The following is a 27,288-nucleotide window of genomic DNA, read 5'->3' as shown; positions in this document are numbered from 1 at the left end:
CCGCGAGGCCATACGGCTCAAGCGACCACCTTCGGTCGCGCTTGCCGCATACAGTCGCATGCTGTGGGACAGGCCCGTAAGATATTCGCTCTGGCATTGACACCAACCCTGGACATGTAACAAATAAAAAATATATGTCTTATCTTAAAGTAACAACGGACTAAAAATCGGCATATTTTTTTACACTTTAGAAATTGTGAAAAATACCAAATATGCGGTACGGTATTTTACCTTCGTTCTTTAAAGTAAGTAATTCAGCTGCGCGAAAATAACCACGAATCAGATAAATATTTGGTTACTGGAATTACGATTTGTTAATAAGTAGATGTATTACAATGTATTAGAGTTTTTGGAACAATCGAGGAGCATTTCGTTTCCTCTTGAAGATTAACACCATTAACATAAAGCCTACATTTAACTTTCCTCCAGCAGTTTATAATTTGTGAATATATCCTTACCAACATCTTTCTGGATGATTGTCAGTTTCTCAAGCTCTGAAAGATAAAACACCACATTGACCTTTACGTCGATACCAATATCGATCCATTTACATTTGTAGCAATAACCTCGCAATCTATTTTAGTTCCTGCAATTGTCCAAGAAATTCCTTTAAATTTATTTTATTACTACACTGTACCAAGGCGAACTCAAGATAATTCTTCGAGCAGCATGTCTTTGAGTGTAGGGAAGAAGACTGAACACGTGAAGTAAATGCACGTGGTCACAGAGAGAACGTAATATAAATATAGAAACATAGAAAATAGGTGCAGGAGGAGGCCATTCGGCCCTTCGAGCCAGCACCGCCATTCATTGTGATCATGGCTGATCGTCCCCTATCAATAACCCGTGCCTGCCTTCTCCCCATATCCCTTGACTCCACTAGCTCCTAGAGCCATATCTAACTCTCTCTTAAATCCATCCAGTGACTTGGCCTCCACTGCCCGCTGTGGCAGTACATTCCATAAATTCACAACTCTCTGGGTGAAAACGTTTTTGCTCACCTCAGTCTTAAATGATCTCCCCTTTATTCTAAGACTGTGGCTTCTGGACTCGCCCAACATTGGGAACATTTTTTCCTGCATCTAGCTTGTCCAGTCCTTTTATAATGTTATGTTTCTATAAGATACTTCTTCTAAACTCAATTGAATACAAGCCTAGTCTTTTCAATCTTTCCTCATATGACAGTCCCGCCTTCCCAGGAATCAATCTCGTGAACCTACGCTGCACTGCCTCAATCACAAGGATGTCCTTCCTCAAATTCCGCACACAGACTTTACGGCCGGATCAAACCAGTCTATTTGGTAGATCGTGATAGCCAAAAATACAACCGCAATACTATCCGTTAGTAGAAAGCAGGTGTACAATAGGACATCATATAAAATATATGGACTTGTTTTTTTTTTGTTTCAGAGAGTCCAGGCATTACAAATATTACCTGTCTTGGCTTCACGTATCAATGACTCTGCATGATCAATCAAACAAAATAAGGTTAATTTGAATTAGTAGTTTAAAATACATGTTTCAGAATGGCAGGTATATGTTAACCGAGTTTTAAACCTTGAATCTCACTTTATTGTTCAGGTATTCAGTCCGAGTGTACATTTGACAGCTGGGTTTAATTATTACAGCTGCTGATGTCCTGAGTGTGAAACAAACCGTTTTCTAATTCGTGATGTGGCACTTAAGTGTATCTGAAAACGAATACGCATCTCGACATGCAATTGAAACTGGTTGACACTAAATAAAACGCAATTGACTCTGGCAGACACTAAATGCTGGATTAACTCGGCGGAACATGCAGCATCTCTGGAGAGAAGGAATGGGTGACGTTTCGGGTCGAGAGCCTTCTTCAGACTGTAATCTGGGATAGTAAGACTGGTGGGAGAACTGTGAATGGGGTGGGGATGGAGAGAGAAGAAAAGCAAAGGCTATTGAAGTTAGGTAAGTCAATGTTCATACCGACCCAAGCGAAATTGGAGGTGCTGTTCCTACAATTTGCGCTGGGCCTCACTCTGACAATGGAGGAGGCCCAGGATAGAAAGGTCAGATTGGGAATGAGAGGGGAAGTTAAAGTACTGAGCAACCGGGAGATCAGGTAGGTTTAGGTGGATTGAGCGGAGGTGTTCGGCGAAACGATCGCCGAGCCTGAGCTTGGTCTCGCCGACGTATAGGAGTTGACACGTGGAACGGCGGATACGGTAGATGAGGTTGGAGGAGGTGCAAATGAACCTCTGTCGCACCTGAAAAGACTGTCGTGGTCCTTGGATGGAGTCGAGGGGGGAGGTTAAAAGACAGGTGTTTTATCTCGTGCGGTTGCAGGGGAAAGCACCTGGGGAGAGTGTGGTTTGGGTAGGAAGGGACGAGTTGACCAGGGATCTTCTCATTATGACCTAGGCTGTCTAGTAGTTGACATATCCACCCTGGAATTAAGACGTTACGTTATGTCAACTACTAGACAGCCTAGGTTTAACATGAGAAGATAACATTTAACGAAGGTAAAGGAGAATCGACATATCGAGCCAATTGACTTTGAGGTAGGCTAGAGATGCCGAAAATGGAATTTGATAGGTTCTCACACAAATGACAGGTGTAAGATATAAAATGCCCTGGCCTGAAGTTAAGTGGAAAGTTTGCTATTGTTTTGGTCCTTTTATTTTAGTTTGTATATATTTATTTCCCCAAAACATGTTATTGTAGTTTTTTAAATAGTTTATATTCTGATCTATTCGCCACGTTACTCACCGTCGTCCTTTGCATGCGTGTCAATATCTACACAAATGATGAACGTATGACTATTAATACTATTATATTCTACACATAATTATTTAGAAATTATCCGATCGAGGTAGCCAAAATGTATCTAGATTTATGGTAGGACAGAATAACTGGCTTTCTTTAAATGGAATAGTCTCAAAACAACGATACTGAAATTAAGTTGAAAGCAGAATAAATGTGAAATAATGGCATATTAATGACTTCACCTTTATCTTTTTGTTTCACCTTTCGCTCTGTTAAGCAATTATACAAACAATTATTGAATCGTAGACATTTTAATAATTATGAATAAATTACTTGTTTAGTTTAGAGATACAGTTAATTAAGTTAAGTTTAGAGATACAGCGCTGAAACCGGCCCTTCGGCCAACCACCTTCAACTAGCATCGCAACCGGCTTCGACCGATTTTTAAAACGGCAACCTATTTTTAGTCGCGGCCGGTTCTGATTTTTTTGAAATAATCGGCGGAATATAGAAGAAACGGAAACCACTTTCGACCATTAGGGAGACTGACAAAAACCTCCGGGAACCTTGGGTGGGGCGCAAAGTCTCCAGAGGTTTCCGTTCAGATTTCCTAAGTGGGACAGGGGCATTACTTTCCAGTCACAGCAGCTGAAATTCAAAATGACACAGTGCTAAATAGGTATACGAACAAACTTTGTGTGGATGGTCAGAAATAGAACCATGTTCTAATGAACTAAAATGTTTCACAATTGACAACACGAACTGTCATGTGAGCAAAGGTGTTTTAACTGGGGTTACAAGGTAGTAGTATCCAATTGTGTAAGACACAGATTACTAAAATAACTCCATAGTGAACACACAGGTATTGTGGAATTGAAGTCTACAGCCAAACTTGCATGTATTGGCCAGGATTGGAGAATGACTTAGAAGCAAGTGGTAGAAGTAGGCCTGCCCAAACCCCTTTGCAAACATGGTCTTGGCATACCAGACCTTTTCAGGGGGTTCGTGTGGATTTTTGTGAACACGGGAATAAAAATGTTCTTGTTTTGGTAGATAGCCACTCAAAGTGGATTGGTACAAACACAACAACATAAAGAAAATAGACGCTTTGCGGTCTACCTTTGCGTGTCATGCCGGTATTGGACAATGACTTAGAAGCAAGTGGTAGAAGTAGGCCTGCCTAAACCCCTTTGCAAACATGGTCTTGGCATACCAGACCTTTTCAGGGGGTTCGTGTGGATTTTTGTGAACACGGGAATAAAAATGTTCTTGTTTTGGTAGATAGCCACTCAAAGTGGATTGGTACAAACACAACAACATAAAGAACAATAGACGCTTTGCGGTCTACCTTTGCGTGTCATGCATTTGCGTGTCATGCATTTGCGTGCCATGCGCTGTAAGTACAAAATACACCGCGGGGCTTGTATTCACAGAGGCCCAGGGAGCCGTTGCTAAGGATTCTGGGAGTTAAGGATTCTGGGAGTTAAGGGTACAGTATTTATTAGTATTTATTAGTAAAGTTTAAAGGAAAGTTTTGTGTTTTTTAATATTTAATATAGTTAAATTGGGAGTAAGATATGTCAGTGGAGATTGGCCCCGTGGTTTGCTCAGCCTGCAACATGTGGGAGATCAGGGATACGGTCGGTGTCCCTGGTGACTACGTTTGCAGGAAGTGTGTCCAGCTGCAGCTCCTGGCAGACCGCATTGAACGATTGGAAATGCGGCTGGATTCATACTGGAGCATCCACGATGCTGAGAAAGTCGTGGGTGACACGTTCAGCCGGTTGGGCACACCGCAGGTAAAAGGTAAGAGGACAGAAGGGGAACGGGTGGCAAAGCAGTAGGCAGGTAGTACAGGAGTCTCCTACGGTCATCTCCCTCCTAAACAGATATACCATTTTGGATATTGTTGTGGGAGATTGCTCATCAGGGGAATGCAGCAGCAGCCAAGTTCATTGCACCATGGGTGGCTCTGCGGCACATGAGGGGGGGAAATAGAGTGGAACGGCAATAGTAATAGGGATTCTATTGTCAGGGGAATAGATAGGCGTTTCTGCGGCCGCAAACGAGACTCCAGGATGGTATGTTGCCTCCCTGGTGCAAGGGTCAGGGATGTCACTGAACGGCTGCAGAACATTCTGGAGGGGGAGGGTGAACAGCCAGTTTTCGTGGTGCATATTGGCACCAACGATATAGGTAAAAAAAGGGACGAGGTCCTACATGATGAATGTAGGGAGCTAGGAGATAAGGTTAAAAGTAGGACCACAAAGGTAATAATCTCTGGATTACTACCAGTACCACGGGCCAGTCAGAGCAGAAATAGGAGGATATTGCAGACGAATACATGGCTTGAAAAATGGTGCAAGGGGAGGGATTCAATTTTTTAGGGCATTGGAACCAGTTCTGGGGGAGGTGGGACCAGTACATACAGGACGGTCTGCACCTGGGCTGGAATGGAAGCAATGTCCTTGGGGGAGTGTTTGCTCGTGCTGTCGGGGAGGATTTAAACTAATGTGGCAGGGGGATGGGTACAAGAGCAGAGAGGCAGGGGGTGTAAAATGAGAGTAGAAGCAAGAGGTGGCAAGGTGAAAAGTAAAAGTGGCAGGCAGACAAAACCAGGGCAAAAATCAAAAAGGGCCACTTCTCAACATAATTGTAAAAGGGGTAAGAGAGTTGTAAAAACAAGCCTGAAGGCTTTGTGTCTCAATGCAAGGAGTATTCGTAATAAGGTGGATGAGTTGAACGTGCAGATAACCATTAATGATTATGATATAGTTGGGATCACGGAGCCATGGCTCCAGGGTGACCAAGGCTGGGAGCTGAACATCCCGGGATATTCAATATTCAGGAGGGATAGAGAGAAAGGGAAATGAGGTGGGCTAGCGTTACTGATTAGAGAGGAGATTAATGCAATGGAAAGGAAGGACATTAGTTTGGAGGATGTGGAATCGGTATGGGTAGAGCTGCGAAACACTAAGGGGCAGAAAACGCTGGTGGGTGTTGTGTACAGGCCACCTAACAGTAGTAGTGAAGTTGGAGATGGTATCAAACATGAAATTAGAAATGCGTGCGACAAAGGCAAATCAGTTATAATGGGTGACTTCAATCTACATATGGATTGGGTGAATCAAATTGGCAGGGGTGCTGAGGAAGAGGATTTCTTGGAATGTATGCGGGATAGTTATCTAAATCAACATGTAGATGGAACCAACGAGAGAGCAGGCTATATTAGACTGGGTATTGAGTAATGAGGAAGGGTTAGTTAGCAGTCTTGTTGTGCGTGGCCCCTTGGGCAAGAGTGACCATAATATGATTGAGTTCTTCATTAGGATGGAGGGTGACATTGTTAATTCAGAAACAATGGTTCTGAACTTAAAGAAATGTAACTTTGAGGGTATGAGACGTAAATTGGCCAAGATTGACTGGCAATTAATTCTAAAAGGGTTGACGGTGGATATGCAATGGAAGTCATTTAATCAAAAATTGTTCATCCCAGTTTGGCAAAAGAATAAATCAGCGAAGGTAGTGCATCCGTGGATAGCAAGGGAAATCAGGGATAGTATCAAAGCGAAGGATGATACGTACAAATTAGCCAGAAAAAGCAGCATACCGGAGGACTGGGAGAAATTCAGGGACCAGCAGAGGAGGACAAAGGGCTTAATTAGGAAAGGAAAACGGATTTATTAAAGAAAACTGACAGGGAACATAAAAACTGACTGCAAACGTTTTTATAGATATGTGAAAAGAAAGAGATTAGTTAAAACAAATGTAGGTCCCTTGCAGTCAGAAACAGGTGAGTTGATCATGGGGAACAAGGATATGACGGACCAATTGAATAACTACTTTGGTTCCGTCTTCACAAAGGAAGACATAAATAATCTGCCGGAAATAGCAGGGGACCGCGGGTCAAAGGAGTTGGAGGAATTGAGTGAAATCCAGGTTAGTCGGGAAGTGGTGTTAGGTAACTTGAATGGATTAAAGCCCGATAAATCCCCAGGGCCAGAAAGGCTGCATCCCAGAGTACTTAAGGATGTAGCTCCAGAAATAGTGGATGCATTAGTAATAATCTTTCAAAACTCTTTAGATTCTGGAGTAGTTCCAGAGGATTGGCGGGTAGCCACTTTATTAAGAAGAGAGGGAGAGAGAAAACGGGGAATTACAGACCAGTTAGTCTAACATCGGTAGTGGGGAAACAGCTAGAGTCAGTTATTAAAGATGGGATAGCAGCACATTTGGAAAGTGGTGAAATCATTGGACAAATCAGCATGGATTTAGGAAAGGTAAATCATGTCTGACGAATCTTATAGAATTTTTCGAGGATGTAACCAGTAGCGTGGATAGGGGAGAACCAGTGGATGTGGTGTATCTGGACTTCCAGAAGGATTTCGCCAAGGTCCCACATAAGAGATTAGTATACAAACTTAAAGCACACGGCATTGGGGGTTCAGTATCGAAATCCTTTAAAACCGAGATGAGAAGAACTTTTTTCACACAGAGAGTAGTGAATCTCTGGAACGCTCTGCCACAGAGGGTAGTTGAGGCCAGTTCATTGGCTATATTTAAGAGGGAGTTAGATGTGGCCCTTGTGGCTAAGGGGATCAGAGGGTATGGAGAGAAGGCAGCTACGGGATACTGAGTTAGATGATCAGCCATGATCATATTGAATGGCGGTTCAGGCTCGAAGGGCCGAATGGCCTACTCCTGCACCTAATTTCTATTACCTGAATAACTTGTCTCTGGGACCGGCCCCCAACTTCATGCTGCACTGTTCCAAACTTTTATGAAGCTAAATGATATCAGGCATACCTTAGTGCTAACTTACCATCCGGCGTCTAACGGCGCAGTCGAATGATCAGTCAAGATAATCAAAGGAGCTCTCAAGAAACAAGTTCTTGAAGGGAATTCAAAATTCAGAATGTTGCAGCGGCCAGCTAGTTTCTCACTGAAATATCGTACCACGGGGTATATGCCAGCTGAATTTCTCTTGAAAATGAGGCTCAGAACTAGACTGAGTTTGATTCTACCTCTCGTAAGGTTGAACGCAAATAATCTGACCAGAAACGTCATTATGGTGAAAATCAAAAACAACGTGGATTCAATACACATGATCAGGTTCGTGTTCTCAGCTCCCCTTACAAAGCAAACAAATGGAGGTGGGAACAGTAGTTGAACTGTGTGGTATCTGCAGGTACTTGGTGGAAATTGGAGGACGCGTTAGAAGTGTGCACATAAACAATATGATTCCAGTAAGGGATGAACAAGAACAAAGCATAAACGAAGCAGATGTCAGACTTTGGTATTATTCCAAGTTCAGATGTAACATCAGAATCTCCAAAGAAAGTAAAGACAAAGGTAAATTATCCTGAACTTTACTGTCCTTTGGAATCACAACACGACATTCCCCTCAAACCACTCAGGAGATCAGAAAGAGTGCGTAAACCAGTCGTCAAATTAAATTAATAGAATTATTATTGTTAATTATGTTCTTAATTTAAAATTATTTTACTTTCTAAGGGGAAAGCAGTGTAGTGTATATAATGGTAACTGCAACTTTTAAAAACACTCGAATTGTGTGATTTGTGCCATATGATATATTCCATATCTTTTCAGTCTCGTAAATATTATGCCCGGTGTAATTTTGTAAAATATAGAAGTCCATCACTGGCAACAGGGTGTACTGAAAACCTGTGCTTGTTTCTATCTACATGCTGAAGCAGTAATATTTTACAGAAATATTCTGCTGTTATGAAGTGATTCTGCAGTGATTTTATTTTACAGGATATCAATAATTTTCAATAAATTTCAAAGGGCTTTTTGTGAACTATTTATAACATTTCGCAACGTTGGAAATATTTACGATAATTTATTGAGAAAGCATTTTCAAGTATAAGAACATACCACAAGATAAATTACAGGCATTCTTTAACATTTTACCATTTCAGGTGCATAACCTTCTATTGACCATATAACAATTACAGCACGGAAACAGGCCATCTCGACCCTTCTAGTCCGTGCCGAACACGTATTCTCCCCTAGTCCCATATACCTGCGCTCAGACCATAACCCTCCATTCCTTTCCCGTCCATATAGCTATCCAATTTAATTTTAAATGATAAAAACGAACCTGCCTCCACCACTTCAACTGGAAGCTCTTTCCACACAGCTACCACTCTCTGAGTAAAGATGTCCCCCCTCATGTTACCCCTAAACCTCTGTCCCTTAATTCTCAAGTCATGTCCCCCTGTTTGAATCTTCCCTACTCTCAGTGGGAAAAGCTTATCCACGTCAACGCTGTCTATCCCTCTCATAATTTTAAAGACCTCTATCAAGTCCCCCCTTAACCTTCTGCGCTCCAAAGAATAAAGCCCTAATTTGTTCAACCTTTCTCTGTAACTTAGTTGCTGAAACCCAGGCAACATTCTAGTAAATCTCATCTGTACTCTCTCTATTTTGTTGACGTCCTTCCTATAATTTGGCGACCAAAATTGTACACCATACTCCAGAATTGGCCTCACCAATGCCTTGTACAATTTTAACATTACATCCCAACTTCTATACTTAATGCTCTGATTTATAAAGGCCAGCACACCAAAAGCTTTCTTTACCACCCTATCTATATGAGATTCCACTTTCAGGGAACTGTGGACAGTTATTCCCAGATCCCTCTGTTCACCTGCATTTTTCAATTCCCTACCATTTACCATGTACGTCCTATTTTGATTTGTCCTGCCAAGATGTAGCACCTCACACTTATCAGCATTAAACTCCATCTGCCATCTTTCAGCCCACTCTTCCAACTGGCATAAATCTCTCTGTAGACTTTAAAAATCTATTTCATTATCCACAACCCACCTACCGTAGTATCTTCTGCATACTTACTAATTCAATTCACCACACCATCATCCAGATCATTGGTGTATTACTATTGAAAAATAGTTTCTCCTGATCTATATCCTTACCACATTCCTGGAGTTGGGCAGTCAGGGTTTCTAACTCTGAAAACAGAAATAAACAGCATATAAATGTATTTTTCATGTCCATTACTGCCTCAGAATTTGAGCTTCAACGCAAACACCGACGTACTTGTGAACGAAATCATTCTCACATATTTAATCAGAGAAGCTTGGAGATTGTGTGTGATTATTTTATATGTCCCATGCATTGAGCGCGTACTGTCCTCGTACGTATTGGAGAAAGCGAAGAATAATTAGTAATAAACATGCAAACTCGCTGTATACCACAAACTTCACAAAAGGGAGTGTTCTGATTCACCCTCCCCCCCCCCCCCCCCCCCCCGCAACATGACGAATGAAGTAAGTTGTACATGACACAGGGGTGCTATGAAACACACAGCCAGTGCAGCACCTACTACCGAAGATAACAACCGAAAATGTTATCGGGGTACAGAATGGAATGGAATGGAATGCTATTTATTGTCATTCAAATCTAGGTATGAACGAAATTACATTTACTACAGTTTTTTACATTACAAAAAAACCCAAGACCCACACTTAACACAGTTTGTAGAAACATCCATCACAGTGAGTCTCCAACACATCCTCACTGTGATGGAAGGCAAAGTCTTATCTCGTCTCTTTATTCTAGCCTAGTCGCGGTCCAGCTGCAGCGTCTAGGCGAACTGGGGCTCCGAAGTTAAAGCCCCCGGCGGGCGATGGTAAGTCCTGTGGCCATTTAGCCACGCCGGGCGATGTTAGGCCCCGGCTCCATGTCCTTTAAACCCCGCGGTTCAAGCAGACCAACACGCTTGGAAATGGAACTTAATTAGTGATTGAGCGTGAGGCAAAATTACCTAAAATGCTCAAATGGTTTAATTCGGGTTTTATAACATATAACATATAACAATTACAGCACGGAAACAGGCCATCTCGGCCCTACAAGTCCATGCCGAACAAATTTTTTTCCCCTTAGTCCCACCTGCCTGCACTCGTACCATAACCTTCCATTCCCTTCTCATCCATATGCCTATCCAATTTATTTTTAAATGATACCATTGAACCTGCCTCCACCACTTCCACTGGGAGCTCATTCCACACCGCAACCACTCTCTGCGTAAAGAAGTTCCCCCTCATATTACCCCTAAACTTCTGTCCCTTAATTCTGAAGTCATGTCCTCTTGTTTGAATCTTCCCTATTCTCAAAGGGAAAAGCTTGTCCACATCAACTCTGTCTATCCCTCTCATCATTTTAAAGACCTCTATCAGGTCCCCCTTTAACCTTCTGCGCTCCAGAGAATAAAGACCTAACTTATTCAACCTATCTCTGTAACTTAGTTGTTGAAACCCAGGCAACATTCTAGTAAATCTCCTCTGTACTCTCTCTATTTTGTTGACATCCTTCCTATAATTGGGCGACCAAAATTGTACACCATACTCCAGATTTGGTCTCACCAATGCCTTGTACAATTTTAACATTACATCCCAGCTTCTATACTCAATGCTCTGATTTATAAAGGCTAGCATACCAAAAGCTTTCTTTACCACCCTATCTATATGAGATTCCACCTTCAAGGAACTATGCACGATTATTCCCAGATCCCTCTGTTCAACTGTATTCTTCAATTCCCTACCAGTTACCATGTACGTCCTATTTTGATTTGTCCTGCCAAGGTGTAGCACCTCACATTTATCAGCATTAAATTCCATCTGCCATCTTTCAGCCCAGTTAGTTCTTAGTTCTTGGGGTTTTGTTCTTTGAGCTCTTCGGCACGAGATCAGGATGTGATGCTCATTTATATAGAAATGACCAGGTCCAACATTATTTGGCCAATAATGGATTGGTGCAAACCTTTGCTCTTTACTCATCATGTTCAGTCGAGAGATACGTCTCTTGGTCAAACATCAGATTAATTCGTGACAATCCCAACCTGGGAAATGTTTCATTGAACTTTTTACGTTCATTACTGAGAGGAACTGACGACAAAAAAAAACACCGTGAGCATTTCAACCTGCCTGTGGTTATTTACGTCTTCTCTGATGCAATTAGATATTTCAAATCCAAAAATGAATATGTAAATATTTCAAATCCAAAAATGAATATGTAAATATTTCAAATTTACATTTGTAAAAGTTTCAGCGAACTAGTTTGAGTTCTCACCTGCCGTCTTTGTTTTCAGTTTCAGTGCTGCACCAGAGAGCATCGCAAATTAATGTCAGTATTATAATAATGCTGTTAGAACGAAATGGAAATGCAACCAAATCGTCTATTCGAGAAGAAACCATTTAACATTGCTGTGAAATAATTCAACCATGTTAATATAGTTGAATATAATGCATATTTATAGCTACGATTTGTAAAATGCAAGGTGCGTTAAGTGTGCGGAATTCTTGATCGACAGTGGCTTCCATTTTCTCTACATCTCTGGTCCACAAATTGGAACAAAATATATAATTAGGGTTTCTTCCCAGAGGCCATTAGGACTGTAAACTCCTATCTCACCAGGGACTAGCTTTACTGTACCACTCTACTGCTTTTTTTTTTAAATTGCTGTTTTGTTCCCCTTTTTCCTTCCGCCCACAATATGTAAAAGAATATGTGATTCAGTATTCCATTCTGTTTGTAGTTTGTTTGATTGTTTGTTTGTTTGTATTTTTGCACAACGTCCGCGAGCATTTGCCACTTTTCATTTCACTGCATATCTCGTATGTGTATGTGACGAATAAACTTGACTTGACTTGATTATCCTAGAAATTGCGTAGATACGTTTTCTACAAACATAGCAAGAAGTGGAAAGAATGCTGTAAGTTAAATTCGGATAGGTTGGAATTACACTCTCTGGACTATACAAAGTCAACAGTATATTTATATATAGTTTTGCAGGATACAGATAGGATACACAGAATGATATTTCGCCGAATGGAACGATCATGAACCGAAGCCCGTATATTTAATGTAATGGGTAAAACGCTTTGACGGGAGGTGCGAACATTTTTCCGGGTACAGGGAAAACGCAATGCTTACGATGGGGAGGGCTACAATTAAGTATGGAGGAAATAAAGAGTGTAGTGTCCATGTCCGAGCATCCACTAAGCCAACAGCACAGTAGACAAGCTGGTTATGGTGGCATATCTGCCTCAATGTCCCAGTCATATCAATTGAGAGATTGGAGGCTGTGGTATGAGCATATACAGTGTTTGGCACATCGTAAATCATGTTCCACGGTGCAATTCTCGACACTACACCTTTGGTGCAGTATGATGTCATACATTTGGGGGAGGGGTAGATTCACATGATTCACATGATGTTGTCTGATATGGGGCTTGGGTGCGACTGCATAGTTTGAGTATGTTTTGATTGGAGCAGAGCTGGTTGAGTATAACCTGACTGTGAAATGCAATGTTATACGGGGCATACACAGGAATGAACTCGTCAAATTTGTCCTCAGCCGAGATTGTGCGGAGTGGAATATAAGAGATTTACGAGAGACTTATCTCATCCACACCGTGTCTGCTATATGGATTATGGTGGTCTATTTAATTTCACAACTATTAAAATTGTTTGGTGATTAGCTGAGAAGTCATGACGTAGAAAGCTACTTTCAAGATTCAAGATCAAGATTCTTGATGGTTATGGAGAGAAGGCAGGTGAATGGGGTTGGGAGGGATGATAGATCAGCCATGATTGAATGGAGACTCATGGAGAACGAATACTATGGGCCGAATGGCCTAACTCTATTCTTGTTCCTTATGACCTTATAACCTTAGGACTTGATATAGAAAGTGCTGAATATTCGGATTGGCAAGGTTCAGGAGGTGGTACACGATGTGTTTGTTTTGACACAGCACGACGCTAATCTCCTCAAATGTGGTAAAATAAAAATAACTGGAAAAAAAACCTAATTTATGCCTCCGTGCAATATGTTTGTTTGGCGTCCAAACGCCGACAACAAATCTAAATGCAAATATAATTCACGATAGTTGTGCTATTATCTATACTGACCCCACATTCGGCAAAGTTCAAAATGTCTGCTTACTTCTATATGCCCATTGTAATTGTGGGGAGATTATGTGTTCGGCACGGACTAGAAGGGTCGAGATGGACTGTTTCCGTGCTGTAATTGTTATATGGTTATATGGTTATATGGTAATACTCACCGCAGCTGGAATCTGAGAAGCAAAGTTAAACCAAAAGAAGGTTTATCAGTGGTTGGCGTGGTTTTAAGACTCAACGTTTGGATAAGCTGACACAGCCACGGTGAATTCTTCAAAAAGACGAAAAGCCTTTATTTGCAAATATTTTAGCTTGGAACATTCAGAGACGACATCCCCTGCTCGCTCTCTAATTGCTCTTCGATTCATAAAACCAGATAGCTTTTATTACAGTTTCAGCCTTATCTTCGGCTACTTTGGCATGCATGCTCATGTAACTTTAATCTCTCAGTATGTCCTTGCCCTTTAGCTTTAATCTCTCAGCTACCATGCTGTTCTAGCTAAAGCAAAAATTAAAAAAATACGAAGTAACTTGTTTTAGTGCCTTGATGTTTGATCACATAAAAATAGCTGACATCTGCGGGCTATAATAAATGTTTTAAACATATTGGCAAAAGTAAGAAGTATTTTTTTTAATTCTTCTATCTAACTTCTATATAATCTTCTATATGATATAATAGATTCTACAAGAGTGTACTGAATTGGCCTCCGTTGAAAAAGGAACGGCCATATAAGATATTATCGTAGGAGTAATTGCGAGGTTTACCTGTTTCCTTCTCACGCAGTTTATCCTCTGCACAAATATAAAAAGGTGTTTGGTTCTTAGATACGTTTCACAAATGCATTTTCTATTTCAGCAGCTGGGTAAAATTCTGGTCAGGCTGTATGCAAAATACGCATAAAATCCATGCCATGGACATTCCAGGGAATGGGGAATTCGAGGGACATCTGTTCACTAAAGAACACAACGTGTTGGAGTAAATGAAGAATCATTTCGGTAGAACATGGATTTCTGGAGAACATGGACCCTTCCCCAGATGTGAACGGAAACGTCGCCTATATGTTCTCCAGAGATGCTGCTTGACCGGCGGAGTAACGCTAGTAATTTGTATCTGTGTATAAACCAGCACCTGCCATTTCATGTTTCACATCTGTTCACTTCCCGCTTCCAAAGCATTGAATAGACAAATGTAGCCCCTTAGCTCACACTTGGAGAGTTTTCTGACGGTATCGATGTTGCATTTAATTATTGCGCGGGTGCTGCGTATTTCATTCTGTATATATCGCTACTCTGCTCTGAACAGCTTATTATCTCATGTGTGTGAATGGACGAATAGTAGAATATATTCTCAATTACTCTTTCTTCGTCGATAACTGCAGATACAAAAATCAATAGCGCCTATTCCTAAGCTGCTGCTTTCTTTTTATTTAATTTTCATATCGTGCAAATATTGAGAAGTAGGAAGTAGAAGCATTGAGTAGATGCTGCTGCACCCGCTGAGTTTCTCCAGCATTCGCTCCATAGATGCTGCTGCACCCGCTGAGTTTCTCCAGCATTCGCTCCATAGATGCTGCTGCACCCGCTGAGTTTCTCCAGCATTCGCTCCATAGATGCTGCTGCACCCGCTGAGTTTCTCCAGCATTTTTGTGCACCTTCGATTTTTCCAGCAGCAGTCTGAAGAACGGTTTCGGCCCTAAACGTCGCCTATTTCCTGCGCTCCATAGATGCTGCTGCACCCGCTGAGTTTCTCCAGCATTTTTGTGTACCTGAGAAGTATGAAGTGTTTGCTCAAGGTACTGTTATTGTCCCTTGTCTACACCTGATCAGAATAGCAGGCATTGTAATTCCATTGCAATAAAGGACTGCAACTCAAAGCGCGTGCATTTGACAAGATTTACCGCTATGGTGTTATATCCTGCGTTTATGAAGTTTGGTAACAACAAGACTGAAACACCACAACAAGAATATAACTTGAAGTCTGCCCCAAATCAGTCCGGTGAGCCTCAGACGGCGGAACCTTGTATCCATGGAAATACAGATATTATTTGAAGATTTCCACTAAACCAAGAGAGGGGTTATGTTTTTACCAGGCTCCCCCCTTCCTCAGACCCCGCCTCTATCTTTCCTGAGAAATATACTCTTCATTGTTTGATGCGCCCAACGCACCACTCGATTCTGTGACAGGATAGTTATGTGCAATAATCGCAATTTTACATATTTAAAAAGGACGCCCTTTCGCTCAAACTAAACTGTAAATAACAACGCCAGCAACAGCAAAGAGATCTACATATTCAATTAAAGTTTCATTATCTGATATTTACATGATATTTGACAGCACTGAAATTTAACAAACAAGTCAATGCCGTGGTAAAAGCTAGCTTCTTTCAGCTTCGGACGATAGCTAAAATAAATCAATTCCTCCACTTTGATGACCTCGAAAAGATCATCCACACATACATCTCTTCCCGCCTAGATTACTGCAACTCTCTTTACACTACCATCAGCCAATCTTCCCCGTCCCGCCTGCAACTGGTCCAAAACGCCGCAGCGAGACTCCTGACGGGCACCCGAAAAAGGGACCACATCACCCCGATCCTGGCCTCTCTCCACTGGCTCCCTGTGCGGTTCCGTATACATTTCAAGACCCCCCTCTATGTCTACAAAGCCCTCAATGGGCTTGCCCCCTCCTACATTAAAAGTCTTCTCACCCACCACTCCACCTCCAGGTCCCTCAGATCGGCCAACTTGGGGCTGCTGAATATCCCGCGGTCTCGGCATAAGTTCAGGGGCGACCGCGCCTTTGCGGTTGCAGCTCCTAGACTGTGGAACAGCATCCCCACTTCCCATCAGAACTTCCCACTCCATCGACTCCTTTAAGTCAAGACTAAAAACCTATCAATACTCCCAAGCCTTTCCTGACGTCCACTGAGCGAGGGCTATATGTATATATGTATGTAGTTTGTTTGTTTATACTATTCTTATAACAAATGTAAAGCACTTTGGCCAACGAGAGTTTTTTTTTAAATGTGCTATATAAATAATTGTGACTTGACTTGACTTGACTTATTCGTCCTGTGGATATGCATTTCATTTTGGCTGCGTTCTTCTTCACATGTCAACACAATTGTGTAGTGATTCTCTATTCTCTTTGACACAAAGTATATTACCTCATATCCAGAATTCGAATTGTGTCACGCATTATTATTCCCGCACGCCCATGTTCTGCTTGTAGGAATTAGATTAATAATTGTTCATTTACAACTGCCACGTCTATGTCCTTGTATGTGTACAGGATGATATGAGGCGTACTGGTGACAGCTAAGTAGGAAATGCTCAGTGGTAAATAAAATGCTCTACACAACATTGGGTCACAATAATTGAATTACCTAGATCTTGAAGTGCCTTTTTCATTTTTTTGGCTTCTACGGAAATTGAAGTAAATCACTTGAGTTACAAGGCATCTACTGGCATGCAAACGTTTCTGAATGCTCATCGTATTTTTAGAGTACATTTGACAGGTTTTGGGTATTGCAATTTACACAAAGCCGTTTATCGCCCCTATTGTCTTTAGAAATAGTTAATTAATTCATTAATGGACTTCTTTAGTTACAGTTGCTAAAATGGAATCAACCATAAATTACAAGAAAACAAGTTACAAGAAAAGGCGCTGGTGGTGAATGGGGTGAAAATAATAAATAAACCGGTAGCTTTTTTTGGATTTGTTTAAACGCATTTTGTGAGGATATTTGTGCATTCCCAGTCATTTAAAAGTCAAGAGCGGACCGATGAAACCGAGGGAGCATGAGACTGCACTGTTAGAAACATAGAAATGTAGAAAATAGGTGCATGAGCAGGCCATTTGGCCCATCGAGCCTGCACCGCCATTCAATATGATCATGGCTGATCATCCGACTCAGTATCCTGTTCCTGCCTTCTCTCCATGCCACCTGATCCCTTCAGCCACAAGCGCCACATCTAACTCCCTCTTAAATATAGCCAATGGATTGGCCTCCACTACATTCTGTGGCAGAGAATTCCACAGATTCACCACACTCTGTGTAAAAAATATTTTTTCTCATCTCGGTCCTAAAATAATTCCCCTTTATCCTTAAGCTGTGACCCCTTGTTCTGGACTTCCCGAACATCGGGAACATTCTTCCTGCATCTAGCCTGTCCAACCCCTTAAGAATTGTGTAAGTTTCTATAAGTATCGTAAAACTATTATCTGATTAGACATTTTAAGAACATTAGTATTGACATTTCCCTGACAGTAAATTAGACCTATAACCGTTTTGAAATATTGAATCTATACCATTTCAGCCCAACCATTTTGTTTTGATATTTTTCGTTGCCAATGGCAGCAACAATGTCCGGTACGGAATAGTCCTCTACCATATTTTACCTTCATCCTTTCTGGTCGATTCTTCCTCTGCGAATGAATTGTCGACATACTTAATTTATAAAACGAATTTTCTACATCATAAAAAACGTTACTGCACAATATACTATAGTAATTATTTAGTTTAGAGACCTGGAGAACCATGAAGACCATGGACATATTTCATAATATTTACAGCACACAATGTTACATAAAATTACATAACATAAATATAAACTCCACAGTTACATAAAAGCTAAATAAAATTCCAAGAAATAACCTAATGGGACGTGGATAAGCTTTTCCCATTGAGAGTGGGAAAGATTCAAACAAGAGTGCATGACTTGAGAATTAAGGGACAGAAGCTTAGGGGTAACATGAGGGGGAACATCTTTATTCAGAGTGGTAGCTGTGTGGAATGAGCTTCCAGTGGAAGTGGTGGAAGCAGGTTCGATTTTATCATTTTAAATTAAATTGGGTAGGTATACGGACGGGAAAGGAATGGAGGGTTATGGTCTGAGTGCAGGTAGACGGGACTAGGGGAAAATAAGTGTTCGGCACGGACTTGAAGGGCCGAGGTGGCCTGTTTCCCGTGCTGTAATTGTTATATGGTTAATGGTTATATGGGACGCCGGCAGTATTCATTAACAATGCAATCTGTCAATATAAGCAATGGGATATAATTGCATATAGGTAGTACAGACAGTAACACAAATATTTTTTCTAACACAACATATAATGGACCTGATGATCAACAGCGAAGGACGAATCTAGATTTTTTGAAAACGTATTACGCCAGCATTTAATAAATTCAAAATTGATTTGATTATAACCTGAACTTCTCCACTACCGAAATAGTTCAACCCGCGCGATCATCAAGACTATTTATTTTTGTCTTCAAATCATGTTCAGCGTTTCTGGGTTCACTGCTTTTCGAGAAAAATAGCCATAAGGATGCACGATTCTCCGGGGAAAACAAATTCGAGCCCGTTCAATCTCGAATGTTATATATTTACAAATCACTAAAGGAATTGCACCATCTCTTCAATACTTTCAGAAGAGCGCATTAAATTCCAGAATAATTTCGTCATGACCATTGTGTACCGTAAACATAGTGTTATACTTTCATCGTTGCTGGATGAAAGCATGGAGGTCTCTATGGTAAAGTGTAATTGCAATATTGTTATTATATGTGGTGCAGTAGTTAGAAAGCGTGGATCACCACCACGTTTTCATTGAAAATGAGATAAACTCAATACACGCATGCTTCCGCCATGGTCCATATTTTACTGGTGCTAATTACAATTTTAATGTATATTACTAAAATTGTCACCTTTACGATTTGTAAACGAATTATAAAATCCCTCAGTAAAATATTCAGTATCTAAATCCTACACGTGTTTCATCATTATTTCGTTATCGAAATTTAGAATGTGTTCAGGAGCAGAGAAAATGCGCCTTAGAAGAGCAATGCAAAACAATCTTTATTGATACTTATGTTGAGCTAATTTGTATTTTATTTCGTTGGATTAATTTCTTTACCTGCTTCAGTCAGCTGCTTTCTCAATTTTTTCAGTTCTGAAGAGCAAGTAAACGATCCAATTTAACTGCACGCAGTCAAAGAATAGTTGATTAAAAATAGGAGCACACAGATCAGGTCAGTGCGCGAGTGTTGATCCGAGGGGATAGAGGTTCGTGCTTCGAAAATTGTCCTTACTTTCCACCCCTGGAGTATTGCGTACAGTTTTGGTCTCCTAATCTGAGGAAATACATTCTTGCCAAAGAGGGAGTACAGCGAAGGTTCACCAGACTGATTCCTGGGATGTCAGGACTTTCATACGAAGAAAGACTGGATAGACTTTGTGTATACTCGCTTTAGAGTTTAGGAGATTGAGGAGGGGATCTTATAGAAACTTACAAATTTCTTAAGGGGTTGGGCAGGCTAGATGCAGGAAGATTGTTCCCGATGTTGGGGAAGTCCAGAACAAGGGGTCACAGTTTAAGGGTAAGGGGGAAATCTTTTAGAACCGAGATGTGAAAAACATTTTTCACACAGAGAGTGGTGAATCTGTGGTATTCTCTGCCACAGTATGTAGTTGAGGCCAGTTCATTGGCTATATTTAAGAGACAGTTAGATGCGGCGCTTGTGGCTAAAGGTATCAGGGGGTATGGAGAGAAGGCAGGTACAGGATACTGAGTTGGATGATCAGCCATGATCATATTGAATGGCGGTGCAGGCTCGAAGGGCCGAATGGCCTACTCCTGCACCTATTTTATATGTGTCTCTGTTTCTATGTAAATGTGTAAGTAACATTATATTACTGTCGCTCTGATTGCCGAAATCTGCTATTTTGAAGAGCAATGCATTTTTCCGCAAGTACCCCAAATTAATACTTTTATTATTATTTTTAGACATCATATGGATATGGTTTGAAACATTAAAGGGTAACGCTTTTTCTAATATTGACCAGAAAAGCAAATAACGTAAATGTTGCTTATCCACAAGCCTTCAACTGTATTAAAACCAATGTCCAGCTTACAAGGTGAGAAAACATTCTTGAAAGGTAGCAAATTAAGTATCACCCATCATTTGAATTAACTGCATTACAAATATTAGATATCATATTAACTGCATTACAGATATAGATAGCGGACGAATATATTATAAAATGAATTCCGTTTATTGCGCACAATACGAGCTGATGCCAATATATATTTACCTTCTTCTTTGCCTGAGTTACAAAAAAACGCAGTACAAAGTGCATGAAAATTGTCTTGAACACTTTGTGTGGTACATATATTTTTAATCGCGAGCATGCGATCAATTTCTAACCTGAAATTGTAGCCGGAAACTGAAAGTACACCTGAACGGCTGGAACTTTTCCTTTAAATTCCGCTGAATATCAATATCCATTGACTGATAAGTAGATTTCACATTTAGGGATATCAACAATTTGGGACACATTGCCGTCCTTTTGGTTTGATCGATTCTCCCTGCACGGGTGAGTGTTTCTTGGCTGAACGCATTACAATTATTATGAATTGTTATGATCTCTTACGTAGTAATGCCCCTGTCCCACTTAGGAAACCTGAACGGAAACCTCTGGAGACTTTGCGCGCTACCCAAGGTTTCCGTGCGGTTCTCGTAGGGTTTTGTCAGTCTCTCTACCTGCTTCCACTACCTGCAACCTCCGGCAACCATCTGCAACCTCCGGGAACCGCACGGAAACCTTGGGTGGGGCACAAAGGCTCCAGAGGTATTCTTCGTCACGTTGACCTAAGCGATTACGTGGAAGATATGTAACAGTGTTCAACTCCACAGTTGTATGCCACAATCCGGACATCTGACAGGTGTCGATGACTTGGCATATGAATGCAAGGAATCGATTTTCACCTTGAATTTAGCTTAATTAATGTTTAGGTTTTTACTTAATTTAGATATTGGGCTGTGAATCCTGATGGAAGGTCATTTTCAGGGTCGTTGTCTTGATGAGTTCATGTCTAACTAAATATCATATCGTACAACAGATAAGAACTACAGTATTATTTTAATATCTTACTATTTTGCCTATTTCAAGTCTGTTTAATGAATTGGCGTACCTGTTTCCTGACGACGGAGTAGTTCCTCTACAATATAAGAGGCACAGTTTTACATGTTATATTTTCAATAACATTTCAGAATAGCATGGATCAGTTATTGCGCAATGCACAAAAGGGTTTTAGTTGTGATCTTTAGACTTAGTTATTTAGTGAGATTGCATCTATTTGGAAATGCGGTAGGAACTTAGATTAATCGATAAAACAATGGGAATTGCTTTTACGTAAATAACCAAGGCAATAAAATACACGGGAAATCAGTGTTCTTACCAACGTTCAGTCGAATCGCTTCTATCTTCTTACGTTCTAGGAAATATATCACTCGTTATCGATTAGGTCAATAATAACGTTAAAAGTGCCAATCAAATGTGTGTTTGTCCCTGGAGAAAAAGTGTACCTCTTGCAACTTTTACGATGCGTTAAATATTGAATATTAAAAAATAAGACTGAAAACGATCGGGAAATGATCTTATTTCAGCCGTGGAATTCTCAAGCGAGGTTCAGTGCTATGGCCTGGGGCGAGGAGTAACAGAACGCAGCTGATCAGGCCTCAGCAGGCAGACACCTCATGCCTTTGTCTGAAGTCCTTTGCAAATATGTTCGATTGATCAATAGTTAAATAATTTGAATATTTCAGCTAAAGAAAACATCTCACTTTTTTTTTAAAGGACGGGCATTATATGTTGGTAGATTAAACCATTATGTGAAATATAATGCACATGTATTTATATTTAACTGTAGTCGAGTAACCTTAATCAACAAAATGTGGCCTGGCCGCGGAGAAGCTGGGGAAGAGAATAGTTTCCGTGCATTCAGCTTTCGGACTTGGACCTTAGAAAAAAAATCAACCGGCAGGGATACTGACCGCATGCGTCAACATTTGTTCTCGCACTTGGTTTGAAATTCAATTGTGTTCGGTGCGATGCTGAATGTCTTGTCCATTCTGATGCGCAGTGCAGTTCATCAACAATTCGCCACAGAACAGCCGCTTATCATTCAGCCCAATGACATTGTAAGAATCATTTTAATTGCATAGGAAAGTGCAAGATGACAGGCACCAGGAATAGCTCACCCGGTCCCTCAATGCTTCCTCGCAATCCACTATGTTCCATATAACCATATAACAATTACAGCACGGAAACAGGCCATCTCGACCCTTCTCGTCCATGCCGAACACATTATCTCTCCTAGTCCCATATACCTGCGCTCAGACCATAAGCCCTCCATTCCCTTCCCATCCATATAACTATCCAATTTATTTTTAAATGATAAAAACGAACCTGCCTCCACCACCTTCACTGGAAGCTCATTCCACACAGCTACCACTCTCTGAGTAAAGAAGTCCCCCCTCATGTTACCTCTAAACTTCAGTCCCTTAATTCTCAAGTCATGTCCCCTTGTTTGAATCTTCCCTACTCTCAGTGGGAAAAGCTTTTCCACGTCAACTCTGTCTATCCCTCTCATCATTTTAAAAACCTCTATCAAGTCCCCCCTTAACCTTCTGCGCTCCAAAGAATAAAGCCCTAACTTGTTCAACCTTTCTCTGTAACTTAGTTGCTGAAACCCAGGCAACATTCTAGTAAATCTCCTCTGTACTCTCTCTATTGTGTTGACATCCTTCCTATAATTAGGCGACCAAAATGGCACACCATACTCCAGAATTGGCCTTTTCATGACGGGTCCTTCATTGTATTGTATTGTATTCAATTTATTGTCATTATCTCATATTAGAGAGAACGCAATGGATTTTCCTTACAGTCAAGTAACATAAAAATAAATAATAAATAAATAAAACATATAAAAAACACACAAACACAGAAGCCCACGACACAACATAACCCCACAGTGGCACCAAAGTTGAGGAAAGAACCAAAGTCCAGCCAGCCTCCCCACCGATCTTCCCAGATGTTCACCCTTGGTCGGGGCCCCCCGAGCACCCGCAGTCACCGCCACGGGCGTCCCGATGCTCAGGCCCACACGCCAGGATGATGGAACACCGACGCCAAACCCCGACGGAGAACATCCTCAGCGGCCCTTCATAAAACCGTTAGTAGAAGTCAGGAGGTTGCCTCCATGGTGTCTGATGTCTGACACAAACACAATGGTGACATTTCTTCATATCATTTGTTATATATTTATACCAGCCACAGAAACGATAGTTGTAAATTGGTGAAAAAGAATTGTGTTACCCTCTTGTGTTTCACGGATCTGTTCTTCTGCAAAATTTAAAAATTGAAACAACTCGCATTAAGCAACAACGACTGAGTTGAACTGCCATACTGTTCTTATCTTTGTTATTCGGTTATTCCAATCTCCTGCAGTTGAGCACAACATAACTTAACTAACTTAAGTTGTGGCTGTAATGTTATATGTTATATATGTTAAGTTGTGGTATTGTCTCTTCTTTTCCCTCGTATCCGCTTTTCGATATTTGCTTTAAATGTAGTCCATCTGACCAGGCGCAAGGTTGGCATGGTACAAAAATAAAACATCTTCTGACAATACTTTTATTAGAATGCCACCACAGGCTAGCCCATATCAGAATATTGGAAGCCTCGCTGTTGCAAAGAATATGGGCGATTTAATACTGCGCCGGTCGAACACCAGGTGGCGCCACCAGCAATGGCTGCCTCACCAACAGTCTGTCTGTCCTTTCTTATGGTTTTGTTATTTTAATAAAATGCTAAATTATCTTTTAGTGTACCTTGGTTGGTTTTTAATAGGGTGCGGGGGGGGGGGGGGGGTGCGGGGGGCGGGGGCGGGGGCGGGGAGATTGGGGGAAACCTTTTTGCAATCTCTTACTTCGACGGAGATGCGATTATTTTCCGTATCGGATCTCCGTCCCCACTGCGGCCTAGCATCGTGCAGTTGGCGACCTTTCCTCGAGACTGACCCGGCGCTCCAAGCCGCGGGAGTCTGTGGGACTTTAACATCGCGGAGCTTGCGATCCCATTACCGGGGATCGAATCTCCAACAGCGGGGCCTGTGGACTTTAAGATCGTGAAGCCCGCGGCCTCTGGTAAGAAGACGCCGATTCGGGAGCTCCATCCCGCGGAGAGAGATTCAACCGCCCCGGCACGGAAGTTTCGATCACCGCGAGGGGGCTTCGATCTTCCGCTGCGGGGGGCTGTGATCGCCACGATTGCGGATGGTTTGACTGCCCCGAACGCGGGAGAACAAGAGAAAGAATATTGAGCTTTAGTTCCTTCCATCACAGTGAAAATGTGGAATCCACTGAGAAGGACGTTTGTGTAAACTTTTATTTTTTGGGGGCTGTGTGTTTTGTTCCTTTTCGCTGAGTATGGTTGTATGGTAACTCCAATTTCGCTGTAGCTTAACTGGTACATGTGACAATAAACTGATTTTGAAACCATGAACTCGAGAAATGAACAATTGCAATACCCAGGTGACCGATTACAAAAAGCGGCATCGATAGGTATGTTACCCTGAAAGGCTGGGGAGTGGGAAATTTGACATTGTCTAAATTGGCTTATCTGCCTCCAACATTTTTAATAACTTTCAAATGAGGTGTTGATTGAGTCGCAATAATATGTACATTTGTTGTTTCAGCAGGCCTGTTTCGGCAATTTTCAAGATGAATCAGCGAAAAATCGCGTGGTATGTTGTTGTCACTCACCATCACTCTTTACATGTTTCTGAAGTTCTGAGGTGAAAATGCCAACAAATACATTTTGGTCAAATTTTAGCTTGCAAAAATGTGAACGTTATAGATCCAAATTAGCATTTAAATAGTATTTAAAACTGTATTGGTGTTAATTACCATCCTCTTTGACTTGCAAATCAGTCTCTTTTGGGATAAAATGTCGACGTTAGTACGTATTCTGAACATTTTCCTTTACATTGAAGAACAAAATGAAAGGATTTAGAGGTGGATGGTACAAATATACCAGAGTTCACTCCAGTTAAATTAGGCAGGTTTTCCAAGGGTAAAACAAGAGTGGTGCTTGACAATGCATATAATTAGTTCAGCACTCTTCTCACTATTTCTCATATCCAGTTTAGTCAAGACAGATTTAACTTTTTATTCATTAATTACTGAACATAGTTCTACGCAGTCAATTGGAGTGGCAGAATGTTGTTTCTCTATCACATGGGTTCCCAACCTGGGGTAAAAATTAACCCCAGGCGGTAAGTTTCGTCTATCCAGTGTCGATTCTGGATTTTGTACATATTTTTTCTCATTGGCTGACCGTGTTTGGTTCTGGTATACCGGTATCTGTTCATCATTAGTTTCTCATAAATAAATGAAATAACAATGTTATGTGCTATTACGGTTGCCAGGGTAAACCGGACGGAAAATGTTGTGAGCCTCTGCTCTACCAGGGCACATTTTTGAAGAATCCATTGAAATGTTAGTTCTTGGAAAATACAGCGAGGAATGTAAAATTTGTTAATATGGGACGCAAAACGGATATCAACCATGGTCTGCCAATAGTAATAGATGTTGGCATAGTATTAGATGACATATATATATATATATATCTACATCGACAGTGACGTGGAAGAAATTCTGGATGAATACGTTAACCCGATAAATGTAGATTTTCTGCATATAATGCGAATATATAGTCTCTGAATTCAAAATTCAGTTTTTGTTTCGTTTCTGACACATTATTTTTATTTGCGAAGAGAGCGACCATTAGTAGGCGCTTTGACGATGTGGGATTATACAACTAGTTCTCATTTATTAGACTCCATCAAAAAGTTCATATACTGAAGGTTTGTCATTTTTTACGGCAATGATATTCCACTTCAGGCAAGTTGTAGATGAATTCAAAGATTTGCGATTTCGTCGTTTAATTTCCTAACGGCATGGAATGACGCGTTGCCGCCCATTGTTCTGATGCTATCTCTCAAATCAATCTCCCATTTAATTAGTCCTGTGTTTTCTCTGTATTCAATTCCCTCTCAGATGCATATTAATTCTCCACAGATATCCCGAGGTTTCACGTAAATTGGGTTTAAATTTCCGCAGCCATCAGGAGGAGAAATCCCTTACTTGCTGACTTCAGCGCAGATTTAATAGTTTCGAGTTCTGAAATTACAAAACAACCAATTTCATTGCTTCTATTTTGAATTCAATACCGGTGCTCGTAAAATTTAATTAACTGATAAAATGATATGTTTCCCCATATATGTTTCTACTATAATTCGGATAACACGACAATCACAATGCATGCATATAGCCGAGGAGAAATGTTCCGTCAGTTCTTATTAGACGTTGTGCCAATGACATTTTTCTTCCGGTTACGCAACGTTATCTGCATGTCCGATTTCAGGTGTTTCCGTATCGGTTGCGCTGCGTATACTGCACTTCTGGATTGGATGATTGAAATATATATCATGAAACATAGAAACATAGAAAATAGGTGCAGGAGGAAGCCATTTGGCCCTTCGAGCCAGCACCGCCATTCATTGTGATCATGGCTGATCGTCCCCTTTCAATAACCCGTGCCTGCCTTCTCCCCATAATCCCTTGACTCCACTAGCCCCTAGAGCTCTATCTAACTCTCTCTTAAATCTATCCAGCGATTTGGCCTCCACCGCCCTCTGTGGCAGGGAATTCCATAAATTCCCAACTCCCTGGGTGAAAAGGTTTTTTCTCA

The 27,288-nt window shown here is 41.1% G+C and overlaps 1 protein-coding gene and 3 long non-coding RNA genes across 4 annotated transcripts in view; all 4 read right to left on the bottom strand.

Moving 5' to 3' along the window:
• LOC129714822 (tax1-binding protein 1 homolog B-like) overlaps window positions 1–2,819 on the bottom strand; it is a 40,945-nt gene extending 38,126 nt beyond the window's left edge. Inside the window, exons 1-5 of the mRNA XM_055664664.1 lie at window positions 2,816–2,819; window positions 2,743–2,769; window positions 1,436–1,462; window positions 459–494; window positions 232–258 (exon numbers count right to left, since the gene is read on the bottom strand). Of these exons, the coding sequence (XP_055520639.1) occupies window positions 232–258; window positions 459–494; window positions 1,436–1,462; window positions 2,743–2,769; window positions 2,816–2,819 (121 nt within the window). The remainder of the gene's footprint in view (window positions 1–231; window positions 259–458; window positions 495–1,435; window positions 1,463–2,742; window positions 2,770–2,815) is intronic.
• A 162-nt stretch (window positions 2,820–2,981) lies between these two features.
• LOC129714841 (uncharacterized) lies at window positions 2,982–11,881 on the bottom strand. Its single transcript, XR_008726413.1, has 3 exons — window positions 11,854–11,881; window positions 9,699–9,734; window positions 2,982–3,008 (listed from the first exon to the last, which is right to left on the bottom strand). It is a non-coding gene; the product is annotated as an uncharacterized LOC129714841 (long non-coding RNA).
• A 2,570-nt stretch (window positions 11,882–14,451) lies between these two features.
• On the bottom strand, window positions 14,452–19,645 carry LOC129714840 (uncharacterized). Its single transcript, XR_008726412.1, has 4 exons — window positions 19,607–19,645; window positions 18,089–18,115; window positions 17,073–17,108; window positions 14,452–14,478 (listed from the first exon to the last, which is right to left on the bottom strand). It is a non-coding gene; the product is annotated as an uncharacterized LOC129714840 (long non-coding RNA).
• Window positions 19,646–21,663: 2,018 nt separating this feature from the next.
• LOC129714839 (uncharacterized) lies at window positions 21,664–26,985 on the bottom strand. The gene is made up of 6 exons (XR_008726411.1): window positions 26,682–26,985; window positions 25,443–25,469; window positions 25,299–25,325; window positions 23,851–23,877; window positions 21,932–21,967; window positions 21,664–21,691 (listed from the first exon to the last, which is right to left on the bottom strand). It is a non-coding gene; the product is annotated as an uncharacterized LOC129714839 (long non-coding RNA).
• Between the last annotated feature and the right edge of the window lie 303 nt (window positions 26,986–27,288).

The sequence above is a fragment of the Leucoraja erinacea genome, chromosome 42 (assembly GCF_028641065.1).
Source record: "Leucoraja erinacea ecotype New England chromosome 42, Leri_hhj_1, whole genome shotgun sequence".
In the NCBI taxonomy this organism is placed as follows: domain Eukaryota; kingdom Metazoa; phylum Chordata; class Chondrichthyes; order Rajiformes; family Rajidae; genus Leucoraja; species Leucoraja erinaceus.
This window is presented reverse-complemented; position numbering and strand designations above follow the sequence as displayed.